The sequence below is a fragment of the Jaculus jaculus genome, chromosome 8 (assembly GCF_020740685.1).
Source record: "Jaculus jaculus isolate mJacJac1 chromosome 8, mJacJac1.mat.Y.cur, whole genome shotgun sequence".
NCBI lineage: Eukaryota > Metazoa > Chordata > Mammalia > Rodentia > Dipodidae > Jaculus > Jaculus jaculus.
In genome coordinates, this window is record NC_059109.1 from 126,621,838 (window position 1) to 126,634,603 (window position 12,766).

The 12,766-nt window shown below is 50.6% G+C and overlaps 1 protein-coding gene and 1 non-coding gene across 2 annotated transcripts in view; both read right to left on the reverse strand.

The window, feature by feature from the left end:
* Slc13a3 (solute carrier family 13 member 3) overlaps nucleotides 1–12,766 on the reverse strand; it is an 89,494-nt gene that overhangs the window by 30,585 nt on the left and 46,143 nt on the right. Inside the window, exon 4 of the mRNA XM_045156919.1 lies at nucleotides 2,802–2,868. Coding sequence (XP_045012854.1) covers nucleotides 2,802–2,868 — 67 coding nt within the window. The remainder of the gene's footprint in view (nucleotides 1–2,801; nucleotides 2,869–12,766) is intronic.
* On the reverse strand, nucleotides 1,036–1,142 carry LOC123463140. Its single transcript, XR_006638749.1, has one exon. It is a non-coding gene; the product is annotated as a U6 spliceosomal RNA (small nuclear RNA).

A 12,766-nucleotide genomic window follows, 5' to 3' on the forward strand; every position in this document is an offset into this window, starting at 1 on the left:
GTTTTTGGTTTACTGAGGTAGGGTCTCACTCTAGCTTAGGCTGACCTGGAATTCACTATATAGTCTCAGAGTGGCCTCGAACTCTCAGTGATCCTCCTACCTCTGCCTCCCAAGTGCTGGGATTAAAGGCGTGCGCCACCATGCCCGGGAAAAATAAAATATTTTTAAAAATGAATTTACCCTAGAGAAACAATGAGACAAGTGACTGCGGAATGTGGGGGGGGATTCCAAGTCAGCATAGAATTAAGTACCATTCAACCAACAGCAACCTGAATGTCCATCCTAAGAGGGTTGGTTAAATACTGGTGAGTCTTTCTAGGCGGGACACCAGTGGTAACTGATAAAACGAGTGATTTGAATGGGCGTTTGTAAGAGACTGGCTTCTTTCAGAAACGACGTGAAATGGGCTAACGGAGCTTGTTTATTGTAAAAAAGTACTCATGTCTCAGGAATATACAAGTAGTTTAAACTTGAGAAAGTTATAAGCAAATTGTTTTGCTATCTTCCTTAGGGCTGGGAGTATGGATCCCCCCCCCCCCCACACACACCTTATATTTCTTATCTGAAGTTTTGGGTACAATTTGGGAAAGAATGGAATGAAGAGTTGCTAATGATATCATTAAGAGACCATGAGGAAACCAGGCGTGGTGGTGCACGCCTTCAATCCCAGCACTCGAGAGGCTGAGGCGGGACAACCTGCTTTATCATCTTTAGGAACACCTCCCACCTTTTTTTTTTTTTTTTTCCAGGCAGGGTCTCACCCTAGCCCACACTATCAGGCTGGTCTCAAACTCATGGCAATGCTCCTACTTTAACTTCCTGTCTGCTGGGCCTAAAGGTGTGGTCCACTGCACCCGGCTTTTTCCATATACCCTTCCTTCCTTCCTTCCTTCCTTCCTTCCTTCCTTCCTTCCTTCCTTCCTTCCTTCCTTCCTTTCTATATTGTGAGATTTATTAATGAACGTGGTTAGTAAATTATTCAGCAGTGGAAATCCTCATGAGTGCAGAGAGCCCCCCCACTTGTCTAGGGGGCCAAAAATAATGGAACGCTTCACAGATATGTATGTCTCCCTTACACAGTGGCCATGCTAAGCATCTCTGTAGCACTCCAGTTTTAGTATATGTGCTGATGAAGCAAGTACTCATCTACCCTTTTGAAGACAGGGTCTCTCATTTGCCTGGGACTATCTAATTAGAATAGACCGGCTGACCAGCGAGCCCCGGGGGAATCTGCCTGTCTCTACTTCCAGCTGTTCAGTCAGGTAATAGAGGCTTCGAGAGGTGGAGTCTTGCTGGAGGATGTGCGTCACCGCAGGGGAGCCTTGGAGTTTCATAGCCTGGCCCCGACTGGCACTTGCTGGCTTCCTCCCTGCTGTCCTGAAGATGAGCCGTCTGGATGTCTGCTCCTGCCTTTCTTTCCTTCCCACTATGACGAAACTTCCCGCTTGAAACTACCAGCCAGAAATGAACACTTTTATTCATAAACTGCATCTGGTCAGGAGTTTTGTCCCAGCAATGAGAAAGTAACTGGCCCACAGCCTGACACACGACACAGTGCGTTCATTGCCTCCTTTCCTGCCACTGGAACTCACACTCTGCACAGCTCGGATTTTTTGTATCCCCTGAACCTTGGCTGGCTCAGGGGACTCCTCAATAAATACCCACTGAGTGAATGAAACACACGCCCGTGACGCCTGCCACAAGTCACCTTGTCCCCTGCTGCTTTGGCCCCATGAAATCCAGGAAAAGCCAAGCCACTTTCAACTGGTCCCAGCCACACAGGACAATGAGAAACCCTCTGTCCTGCAGTTTTGTCACTGAATCTCAAAGGTGCCCTCTAAGGAGGATCCCCATATCATGTCCAGTTGGTAGGCAAGGATAAATGGGGGCGGGGGGGGGGGGCTAGGAGAGGTAACTCCTCCAAGTCCAACGGAATAAACAGCAGGACAGAGTTCCAAGTGAGGCATGCACAAGTCAAAATCCCATGACTTAACCATACCCTGATGCAGAGGGCACTGCAGAGTAACTGTGACATCGAGGCATGAGTGTCACATACGTGGGAAAGGGGGCAGGAGACAGTTTTCTCGGAGTCTTGTGGTCTTCCTCTTCACCTCCACTCCACCTATTCTAGCACCTTCTCTTCTGGGCTCCCTGAGCATCTGTGCTAGCCACCTTCCTGGGTCCTCTCAAGAGGAAAACACCTGAAACCCTCAGGGATTAACATACCTCTTACCCTTTCTGTGGCTGCCTTTTCACTTAATTTAATGTAACCCAGGCTGGCCTTTAATTCTCTATTCTCCTGTCTTAGCCTCCAAATCCTGGGACTATAGGCCTGTGCCACCACGCTCAGCTGATATCTGCCTTTTAAAGATACTATTTACAAAGAGAGAGAGAGACAGAGAAAAAGTATGGGTGCTCCAGAGCCTCCTGCTGCTGTAAATACTCCGATCACACACGCCACTGTGTGTTCCTGGCTTTATGTGGATACTGCGGAGAGGAACCCTGGCAAGCAGGCTTTGTGAGCAAGTGCTTTTAACCACAGGGCCATCTCCCCAGAACTGACTACTGCCTTTTAAAAGAAGGCCACCGAAGGTCACACTTCTGCCACCGAAGGTCACACCTAGGCCACTGAAAGTCACACCTATGTCACTGAGAGTCCCCCCATGCCACAGGAATGAAGTGAGAAGGCTGGGCCTCGGGTGTCTGGAGGAAACTGGGCGGGGCGGGTCTGGTGCGGCACCCATCCTCGGCTACAGTCCTTGAACCAGGCCGTCTCCTATGGGTGCGCCCCCAGAACTTACCCTTCTGCGCCGGCAAGGAACTGCATCTCTGTGGGCACCGTGTGAAGCCCCTTTGCGTGCACGGCAGCTAGGAGGAAAGAGCAGGTGACTTAGTGAAAGGTGACAAAGAGGAAGAGAAGGTTCTGGTTCGTGTGTAGCCAGCCAGGAATGCAATGTCATTGCCAAGGATGTCATATGATTCACAAGATGGAGTGAAAAGAGAAGAACAGAGGGCAGGAAGAGGAGAGAGAAAGGGAGAAGGAGGAAGGAGACCAGGCACTCAGCACTTCTTGCTCCTGCCTGTCCCACCATCCGTATTTGGAGGTGGCCCAGGTCCATGAGCAAGGAGGATACCTGCAAGGTTGCCTGTGGTGGTTTGAATGTACGATGTTCCTCCGCATCCTCATGTGTTTGAATGCTTAACCCCAGGGCTGGGGAGATGGCTCAGTGGCTAAAGATGTATGCTTGAATACTTAATCTTCAGTATTGGCACTGTTTGGGAAGTTTGTGGATCTTCTAGGAAGTGGAAACTTGCTGCAGGAAGTATGTTTCTGGAGGCAGGCTTTGAGGGTGTTACCAGGATGGGACTTTATTTTTTTATTTTTAATTTTTTTTTCGAGGTAGGGTTTCACTTTAGCCCACCCTGGTCTGGAATTCACTATGTCATCTCAAACTGGCCTCATCCACACAGAATCCTCCTACCTCAGCCTCTAGAGTCCTGGGATTAAATCCATGTGCCACCACACCCGGGGAAGGCGGAGAGAGAGAGAGCGAGAGCGAGAGCGAGAGCGAGAGCGAGAGCGAGAGAGAGAGAGAGAGAGAGAGAGAGAGAGAGAGAGAAAGGGAGAGAGAATGAGAATGGTGCTCCAGGGCTTCCAGCTACTGCAAATAAACTCCAGATGTATGTTCCACTTTGTGCATCTGGCCTTTATGTCGGTACTGGGGAATCAAACTCAGGTCCTTAGGCTTTCTGGGTAAGTGTCTTCATTGCTGAGCCATTTCTCCATCCCCTGCTTGGTACTTTGTTTTTCTACTTCCTCCATGCGATGTGGAGATGTGAGGCCCAGCTGTCTGCTCCTGCCATGCTTCCTCGCCCCCCCTTTGGAACTGTAAACTAAAACAAAGCTTTCCCTTCCATAAGCTGCTTCTGGCTAGGAATTTTGTCTCATTAATGAGGCGGTATCTGATGCACTACTGACAACCCCTAACTCAAACGGAGGCTAACCCAAACAGCCATTGCCAAAGGGACAGCCGGGAAAGATTAGCCACAAGTGGCAATGGGTCAGCAATGGGATAGGCGATCTCAATTGTCCATCCATCCATTCATTTATCCATCCGTCCATCCATTTCTCCGTTCATCCTCCATATACCCATCCATCTCACCCTCTGTCCTTCCATCTCTTAATCCATCTGTCCACTCATCCAACTATCTGTTGAAAATGTGTTCATTGAGCTGAAGGGACTCAGTGAACAATGTAGGATAAGAGCCCTGCTGTGACATAAGTGATATTCTAGAATAGGAGACCAACAATAAAGAAATAAGGATGACTTCACAGGCTTGGGGAGATGACTTGGTGGGTAAAGTGCTTGCTGGGCAAGCATAGGGACCTGCGTTCAGATCCCAGCACCTATGTAAAAGCCAAGCATGGTGGCATATTATTTGTAATACCAGCGCTGGAGAGGCAGAGACAGGAGAAGCCCTGGAGCTCACTGGCTTGTTAGTCTAGCCAGAATAAGCTCCAGATTCAATGAAAGACCTTGTCTCAAACATAATGAAAGGGGGCTGGAGAGATGGCTTAGCGGTTAATTGCTTGCCTGTGAAGCCTAAGGACCCCGGTTCGAGGCTTGATTCCCCAGGACCCATGTTAGCCAGATGCACAATGGGATGCATGCATCTGGAGTTCGTTTGCAATGGCTGGAAGCCCTGGCGTGTCCATTCTCTCTTTCTCTCTGCCTGTTTCTCTGTCGCTCTCAAATAAATAAGAATAAACAAAAAATATTTTTTAAAAAGAGTTAATATCATTTTTAAAAATATTGAAAGGGCTTGGGAGATTGCTCAGCAGTTAAGGCACTTGCCTGCAAATTCTAATGGCTTGGGTTTGATCCCCCAGAACCCACGTAAAGCCAGATACACAAACTGATACACACAGCTGGAGTTTGTTTGCAGTGGCTAGAGACCCTGGCATGCCCATTCTCTCTCTCTCTCTCCGCTCCTTCCTTCCATGCAAATAAATAAATTAAAATAACATATTATTGTTTTTAAATATTTTATTTGCAAGGAGAAAGTATTAGAGAGGGTGATGTAGATGTCTCATTTAGCACTAAGCACTCAATAGTCACTCTCAGCATTTTGATGAGCTTTCAATATTTTTAAAGTAGTTTATTGACTTGCAAGCAGATGGATAGATAGATACATAGATAGAGACACGGAGTGAGTATGGGCACACCAGGACTTCATGCTACTACAAACAAGCTCCAGACCAAACCTTTGCCACTTTGTGTATCTGACTGGACATGGGTACTGGGGAACTGAACCAAAGTCATTAGGCTTTGCAGGCAAGCCTCTTAACTGCTGAGCTCTCTCTCCAGCCCAAAAATAATTTAAAAAAACATGAGGCAAAGCCAGGAGTGGTGGCGCACGCCTTTAATCCCAGCACTCGGGAGGGAGAGGTAGGAGGATCACCATGAGTTCGAGGCCACCCTGAGACTACATAGTGAATCCCAGGTCAGCCTGCGCTACAGATACCTCAAAAAACAAAACAAAACAAAACAAAAAGACAATTTCAGGTAGTATAGAATATTATGGAGGCAATACAGCTAGGCCCAGTAAAGTAAGGTGATGGTAAAGTGTCTCTGGTGTTGGGTCACTGTGAGCTGACGGCGTTTGAGCAAGGCCTCGGGCTGAAAGGAGCCTGTGAGGCACTATGGGAAAAGGAGTGCCAAGACACAGGAACGGAGAGTGCAAAGACCCTTTGGTAGGAGAAGCTTGGCAGAACTGAGGTGGTCCAGCATGCTGGGGCAGAAGTGCCTTGGGAAGGCTTAGGGGACAGATGGGTTGTGACAAGGTGAACAAAGGGTGACAGCTCAGGGGTGGGGAATCTCCTGTAGGATTTGGTGTCTAAGAGGAGAGACACGATTTGCATTTCTTTTTCTTTTCTTTTTTTGTTATTGTTTTTTTTTTTTTTTTCGAGGTAGGGTCTCACTCTAGCCCCAGCTGACCTGGAATTCACTGTGCAGTCTCAGGGTGGCCTCGAACTCATGGCGATCCTCCTACCTCTGCCTCCCGAGTGCTGGGATCAAAGGCGTGCGCCACCACTGCCCGGCTCTGACAGGCATGTTATAAGCACTTCTGGGTTTGACTGAGGTAAGTGACCAGCAGTGCACTGATCCAGGATGGGACTTGTCTGTCCCATTTCCAAACGAGATGACGGAGGCTGGGTGGACTGTGTCCACAGCAGTACCCCATGAATCCAGCACGAAGCCTCCATGCTGGGCCTCCCGGGTGCCTGGTGGTAAGGGATGAGACATGAACGTGCATATCCTGGGGGCAGGGCTGTCTTCCCAAACACAGACACATTAGCACTCTACGCAGTATGTCTGATGTGGGAGGTGTCACAGGGCACACAAAGCGGGAAGGGGACAGGTGTTCTGGGATGAGACACCTTCAAGAGCAGGGCTGGCAGGAAACCTGGCTGACAAGGGACCTGTGTCATCTCTCCGCTGTGTGAAGGAGGTTGTGGGGGGGAGGGTGAGCCCTGAAAATTCGAGGGGCGATGAGAGTGGGTGTGAAGGTGCGGAGGAAGGAGTTTTTTAGATGGCAGAAGGAACTGGAGGAGCGGAGAGGAGGAAGACCGGCCAGTAAGAGAAGCGGAGGGATGGGAGATGGGCTGGATCCTCTTGGGGCCTTGGGCTCACAGCACAGTACATGCTTAGGCCTCCCTTCTGGGTCTGATAGGAGCCAGGGTGACAGGTTGGGGCAGAGCCTCGCTTTCCTTCCCAAAGTTTCTCCAGCCCCCCTGGGAGCCTGTGATGGCGTTTTGGAGACACGGAAATAGAATGAATTAAAAGTTCCCACAGCCGGGCATAGTAGTTCATATTTATAATCCCAGCCCTCAGGAGGTGGAGGCAGGAGGATAGCCATAAATTCAAAGCCAGCCTGAGCTCCATGGCGAGTTCCAGATCAGTCTGGGCCAGAGTGAGGCTCTGCCCCCCCCACCAAAAAAAAACTTGCAAAATATAAGCCGGGTGTGGTGGTGCATGTTTTTAATCCCAGCACTCAGGAGGCAGAGGTAGGAAGATCGCTGTGAGTTTGAGGCCAGCCTGAGACTACATGGTGAGTTCCAGATCAGTCTGGGCTACAGTGAGACCCTACCTCTATAAAACAAAAACAAAACAAAAAACAACAACAAAAAACACTACCACCAACAGCAACAACAATAAAACTAAGCTAAAATAAGGGCTGGGGAGATGGCTCAGTGGTTAAGGGCACTTCCTGCATAGCATAAAGGCCTGAGAGGGCCTGAGTTCAAAGTTCCAGATCCCATGTAACCCATCTGCGTGTGGTCATGTGTGCCTGGAACCCCAGTCCCTCAGGGCTGCAGAGACCCAAAAATCTGTTGTCCAAAAACTGTATGACCCTCAATACCAGGCTAGTGGCTCTGCCCGTAGCCTCTGTACAAATCTCCAAAACCACAAAGCCTGTGGCAGTAACAGGCGGAGCGGGAGAATCCCAAAGCTCCCGGGGCCATGACTCTGGTCTTCAGAGCAGCAAAAGCCCAAAAGAGATTCTGTTTCAAACACTGGATGTATGGGACTGACACGCGGTTGTCCTCTGACCTCCACTCACATGCCACAGCACATGCATGCCCTCCCCATTACCCATACATACACACAAATAAGTTAAAGAAGAAGAAGAAGACAGGGCTGTAGCGATGGCTCAGCAGTTAAGGCACTTGTCTGCAATGCTTAAGGACCCGAGTTTGATTCCCCAGTACCCATGAAAAGCCAGATGCACAAAGTGGCGCATGCATCTGGAGTTTGTTTGCAGAGGCTGGAGGCCCTCTCTCTCTCTCTCTCTCTCTCAAATAAATAAAATATTTTAAAAACAGCTTTATAAAATAGGGGGGCTGGAGGGCTGGCTTAGCAGTTAAGGCATTTGCCTGCAAAGCCAAAGGACGCAGGTTCTATTCCCCAGAACCCACATTAGCCAGATGCACAAGGGGGCGCATGTGTCTGGAGTTCGTTTGCAGTGGCTGGAGGCCCTGGCGTGCCCATTTTCTCTCTCTCTCTCTCTCTCTCTCTCCCTCTTTCTCTGTCAAATAAATAAAATAAAATGTTTAAAAAAAAAAAAAGAAGAAGCTGGGCATGGTGGCGCATGCCTTTAATCCCAGCACTTGGGAGGATTGCTGTGAGTTCGAGGCCACCCTGAGACTCCATAGTAAATTCCAGGTCAGCCTGGGCTAGAGTGAGACCCCACCTCGAAAAACCAAAAAAACAAGAAGAAGCCAGAGAGTGACTCTCTGGGTTTTGGTGCTGGTCTAGGCTGTCACCATGCAGTGTTTTTAGTTTTCTTTCTTTCTTTCTTTCTTTTTTTTTTTTTTTTTCGAGGTAGGGTCTCACTCTAGCCTAAGCTGACCTGGAATTTACTATGTAGTCTCAGGGTGGCCTCAAACTCACAGTGATCCTCCTACCTCTGCCTCCCGAGTGCTGGAATTAAAGGCGCGCGCCACCGCGCCCGGTCCCCACACAGCACTTTCATCATGGCTGGGACGCACCCCTCACTGCCCAGTGCATACCACGCACCACACACCCCGCAAGAACAGTTTGGGTACTGGAATTTACTTTCATATCCTCCTCACCTGTCGCAGTTTTTTTTTTTTTTCCTTCTTTTGATTTATTTCAGTCCCTTCAAAATATAAGACCTGGGCTAGAGAGGTATGACTCAGCAGTTAAGAGTCTTTGCCACGTTAGCATGAGGGCCTCTTGGTCCAGAGATTGCCAAGTTTGACTCCCCAGAACCTGTGTAAAAAGCTGGGCATGGCCATGCACATCTGTAACCCTGGTTCACGGCGGGCAGAGACTGGAGACTTGTTGCAGCTGGCGGATCCACAGCAACTCCCGGGTTGAGCAGAGACCTCTGTCTCGAACAGTAAGTGGGTGAGTGATACAAGAAGAACACCTTCCCTGCGTGGTGGCGCACGCCTTTAATCCCAGGACTCGGGAGGCAGAGGTAGGGGGATCTCTGTGAGTTCGAGGCCACCCTGAGACTGCATAGTGAATTCCAGGTCCGCCTGGTCTACAGTGAGACCCTACCTCCGAAAAAAATAAAAGAGAGAAGGACACATGATGACTCCTTTGGCTTCATGCATGTGGGCCGTACACATATGTACACACACATGCATATAGCACACATCACATACAACACACACACACACACACACACACACACACACAGCCCACCATACACACACACACATGCAAAATTAAAATAAATATGAACTACTTTTATAGCCACACTAAACGTGACTGATGAGCTGAACTTAGTGCGCCATGGTTGGCCAGGCCCGGATTCAAAGAATTTACCCGGACGCAGAGCCTTAGCAGGAACACAGCCATGCCAAACTCAGGAGAGGGTGAGAAACAGCAGCGTGCGGTGTCTGCCGCTGGGTGACTCACTGCTGGGCCAGCTGCTTGGGCCCAAGGCCTCTGCACCCTGACAGGCCACCACCAGCCACAAAGCTACTCTGGAGGGACGAAGGTCACGAAGACCACTAAGGCCACAGTGCCACCCACAAGATATCCATCATGGCTCTCTTAATATAAGCTTGATGGCCACTTCCTGATGGAGTCAGAGAGCGGCTGGAGCCTCTGACAGAACTTGACCTAGAGGCAGCCTGAGCCCCAAGCCTCTGCTGGGGTTGACGCAAGCCAACGTTGCAGAAAGAAAACAAGCGCGGCCGTTTACAGGTAACAGGGATCTATGGCTGGAGGCCATTAATGCTCTTAAAGGAACTCCAGAACGTACATCCTCACACCCTCACATCCTCACACACAAATGCACATGAGTATGCACACACAAGTAGACCTGACATGCATAAGCATTCTCACATGTACACACCTCTGCTTGATTTTCTTTTGTTTTCTTTTCTTCCCCCCCACCCCCTGCAGATTTTCCTTCCAGATACCAGGCCCATAGTCAGTTCTGTTCAGCAGGAGGAAGGGTCTGGACCCCAGCCTTGACTCTTTCTCTTGACTCACTCAGTGACTCCCACTCCTGGCTGCCGGTGCCCTGTTGGCACCAGGGGTGAGGGCGTGAGGGGACTCTATGGTGGCTGGAGGGTCTTGTTTGTTACTGTGGCCCAGCCTGGCTTGCTGAGCACAGCGGAGGTCTAAAGGTGAAAGTCAAGCCCACTCACCCTTGGACGGCTGAAGAGCTCACAGTTCAGGTGGTGGGACACACGTCCACACGCAGGGCATGAGGCTGGAGCCAGGGCATCAGAGCCGGAAGTGGAGGACTATTAATTACAACTGCCAGTGGGGAGCGGGCAAAGTCGCTCCGCAGGAGATGGTCCGCAAGGATCTCTGACCCACTGACTCCCGACCCTCACCATCCCTTGCTCACTCTGCACCCTTCCTGTGTAGGCCAGCACAGCTATGGCAGCATCAGACATCCGCAGAGCTTGCTGCCCCCCACAAGCCCTGGGGACCCCCTGGGGTGCAGGTCCTGCTCCCCAGCTTCTGGGAGTGGCTACGAAGTAGCTGGGCCTCAGTAGTTTTCATAAGCTTGCCAGGTGAAATTGGGGTTGAGAGCTACAGGTCTGAAGTCACCAACAGGGAAACAGGCCTGTGGCCACTGTCCAGGTCTGGGTGTGTTGTGGGCACCCTGGTTGGCCTCATGCGTGGACTCTGGTTGCTCACTGCCCGTATCTGAGTTGGGAAGCCCTGATATTAGACTGTGTGTGGCGGCGGGGGATGGGGAGGTGACGTGTGCAATCGAGGTGTAAACTAGCTTTGTGAAGAGATGGGTGCGGAGGGGTTTCAATGTGGGGTACACCAGACCCTTTTTTTTCTCATGATGAGGAAGACAGCCGAAGAAGATGAAGTTAACAGGAAAACCAAGGTAAGTGCTCCTTGCCATTTACCCTGGCCCTCCCACAGGGTTTCTGTGACCACGGTGGCCCTAGAGATCACACAGAGAAGCAGGTTGGTGGGGCAAAGTCTCCAGAAGGCTTTTGCTGGTTCCAGAAACCACAGGTCAGCTCAGAACTCTGCACTTACGTAAGGGGCTGTTCAAGCAACACAAGAGTGAGCCTCCAGGGAGGACGCCAGGGGACCCACACACCTGCCCTCTCACGATGGCCTCCCAAGTAGCCTTGGAGCCAGGCAAGCCTGCTACCTTCCTCTTTTCACGTGGGGAAAGCTGAGTCCCAGAGAGGTGGGTCAAGGTCGGAGTCCAGAGAACCCAGTGGGTCAGAGGCGGAGGCAGACCTGCGCTGGGTACTATTGATCCAGTCCAGTCACCACTCAACCCTCACCCCGTCTCCAGGGCGTTCGCCTGACCCAGATCTGGTTACTGTAACCCAGCCTCCTGCATGAAGGCCTCAGGTGAGGGCTCTGCCGGCGAGTTAGGTAAAGAGAGCTGTAGGCGAGCTCAGCTGCCCCCTAACATTAGGCAGGTTAACAAACTCGGATCCATTCAACATGCCCAACAACCCTGAGGTTAGCGCTATTGTCCCTGTGGTGTTTATGGGGAACGTGAGGCTTAGAATAGACACATAAGGGTTCTGCTCATTCGCTTCCTCGTTGATGACACGCATTTATTGGGTACCTACTACATGCCGGGTAGCGTTCTAGGTGGACAGGACCCCACCATTGAAGGTCACTTACAGAAATGAAAGAGGGTGTCCCAGCCCTTCCTGGGGCCTGACGTCTCTAGACAAGTTAGTTGCCGGGTAAACTCAGAGGCCCTCTCCCAGAGGAGGGCAGGGAATATGCGAGAAGGCAGAGATGGTGTCGCTGCCCACTTTAACAACCCACGGGAGCTTTTTGTTGCTGTTTTTGTTGTTTTGGGATTGGTCTTTCTATACAGCCCCGCTGGCCTGGAACTTGCTATGTAGACCAGGCTGCCCTTGAACTTTAGATCCTCCGGCCTTTGCCTCCCTAGTGCTGGAACTCCGGATGTGTGCATCACAACTGTCATGTGTTCGCTCCTTCCTATTTCCTGGTTTCTCAGTTCCCTGGTGTCACACGACATACGCAGCATAGGAGGTTCTGTCCTGATTTCACAGACGAGCCTCGAGAGTTGGGCTGCCACAGGGAAGAGTGAAGAATGGGGAGAAAGTGATGCTTGGCTCAACCTGAGGGGGCTGCATGGCTCTGGGTGGTCTTTGTCCAGCTGAGAAAAAGGCAGAAAGAGGTCAGATTCAAAAGCCAGGTAAGGGCTGGAGAGATGGCTTAGTGGTTAAGGCGCCTTGCCTGCCAAGCCTAAGGACTCATGTTCGGCTCTCCAGGTCCCACGTTAGCCAGACGCACAAAGTGACGCAAGCGCACAGGGTTGCACACGCTCACAAGGGGGTGCGTGTACCTGGGGTTCGATTGCAGTGGCTGGAGGCCCTGGCGTACCCATTCTCTCTCTCTCATTAAAAATAAAAAGGCAGTCTGGTGGGCTCACCTAAAATAATAATAATAATAATAATAATAATAATAATAATAATAATATAAATCAAAACAGCCTTGAACCGGTCTCCTCCACCCTGGGGAGAGTGGCAGGCGTGGCAGAAGTCACCACGCAGGGAGTGCAGAAATAGCGAAGGGAACTCACTGTAAGACTGAGGCCTTCCAGGTCTTGTCCAGTGAGCCCCACCCAGTGCCACCTTCTGCTTCCGTCTGTACCCGGGACAGTGTTTTATCATAGCTCTGCCCCTCAGCTACCGCGTTCCTCTGGGTTAGCCGTTTTGCGACTCTTAACCCCAGTCTCTTCACCTCTA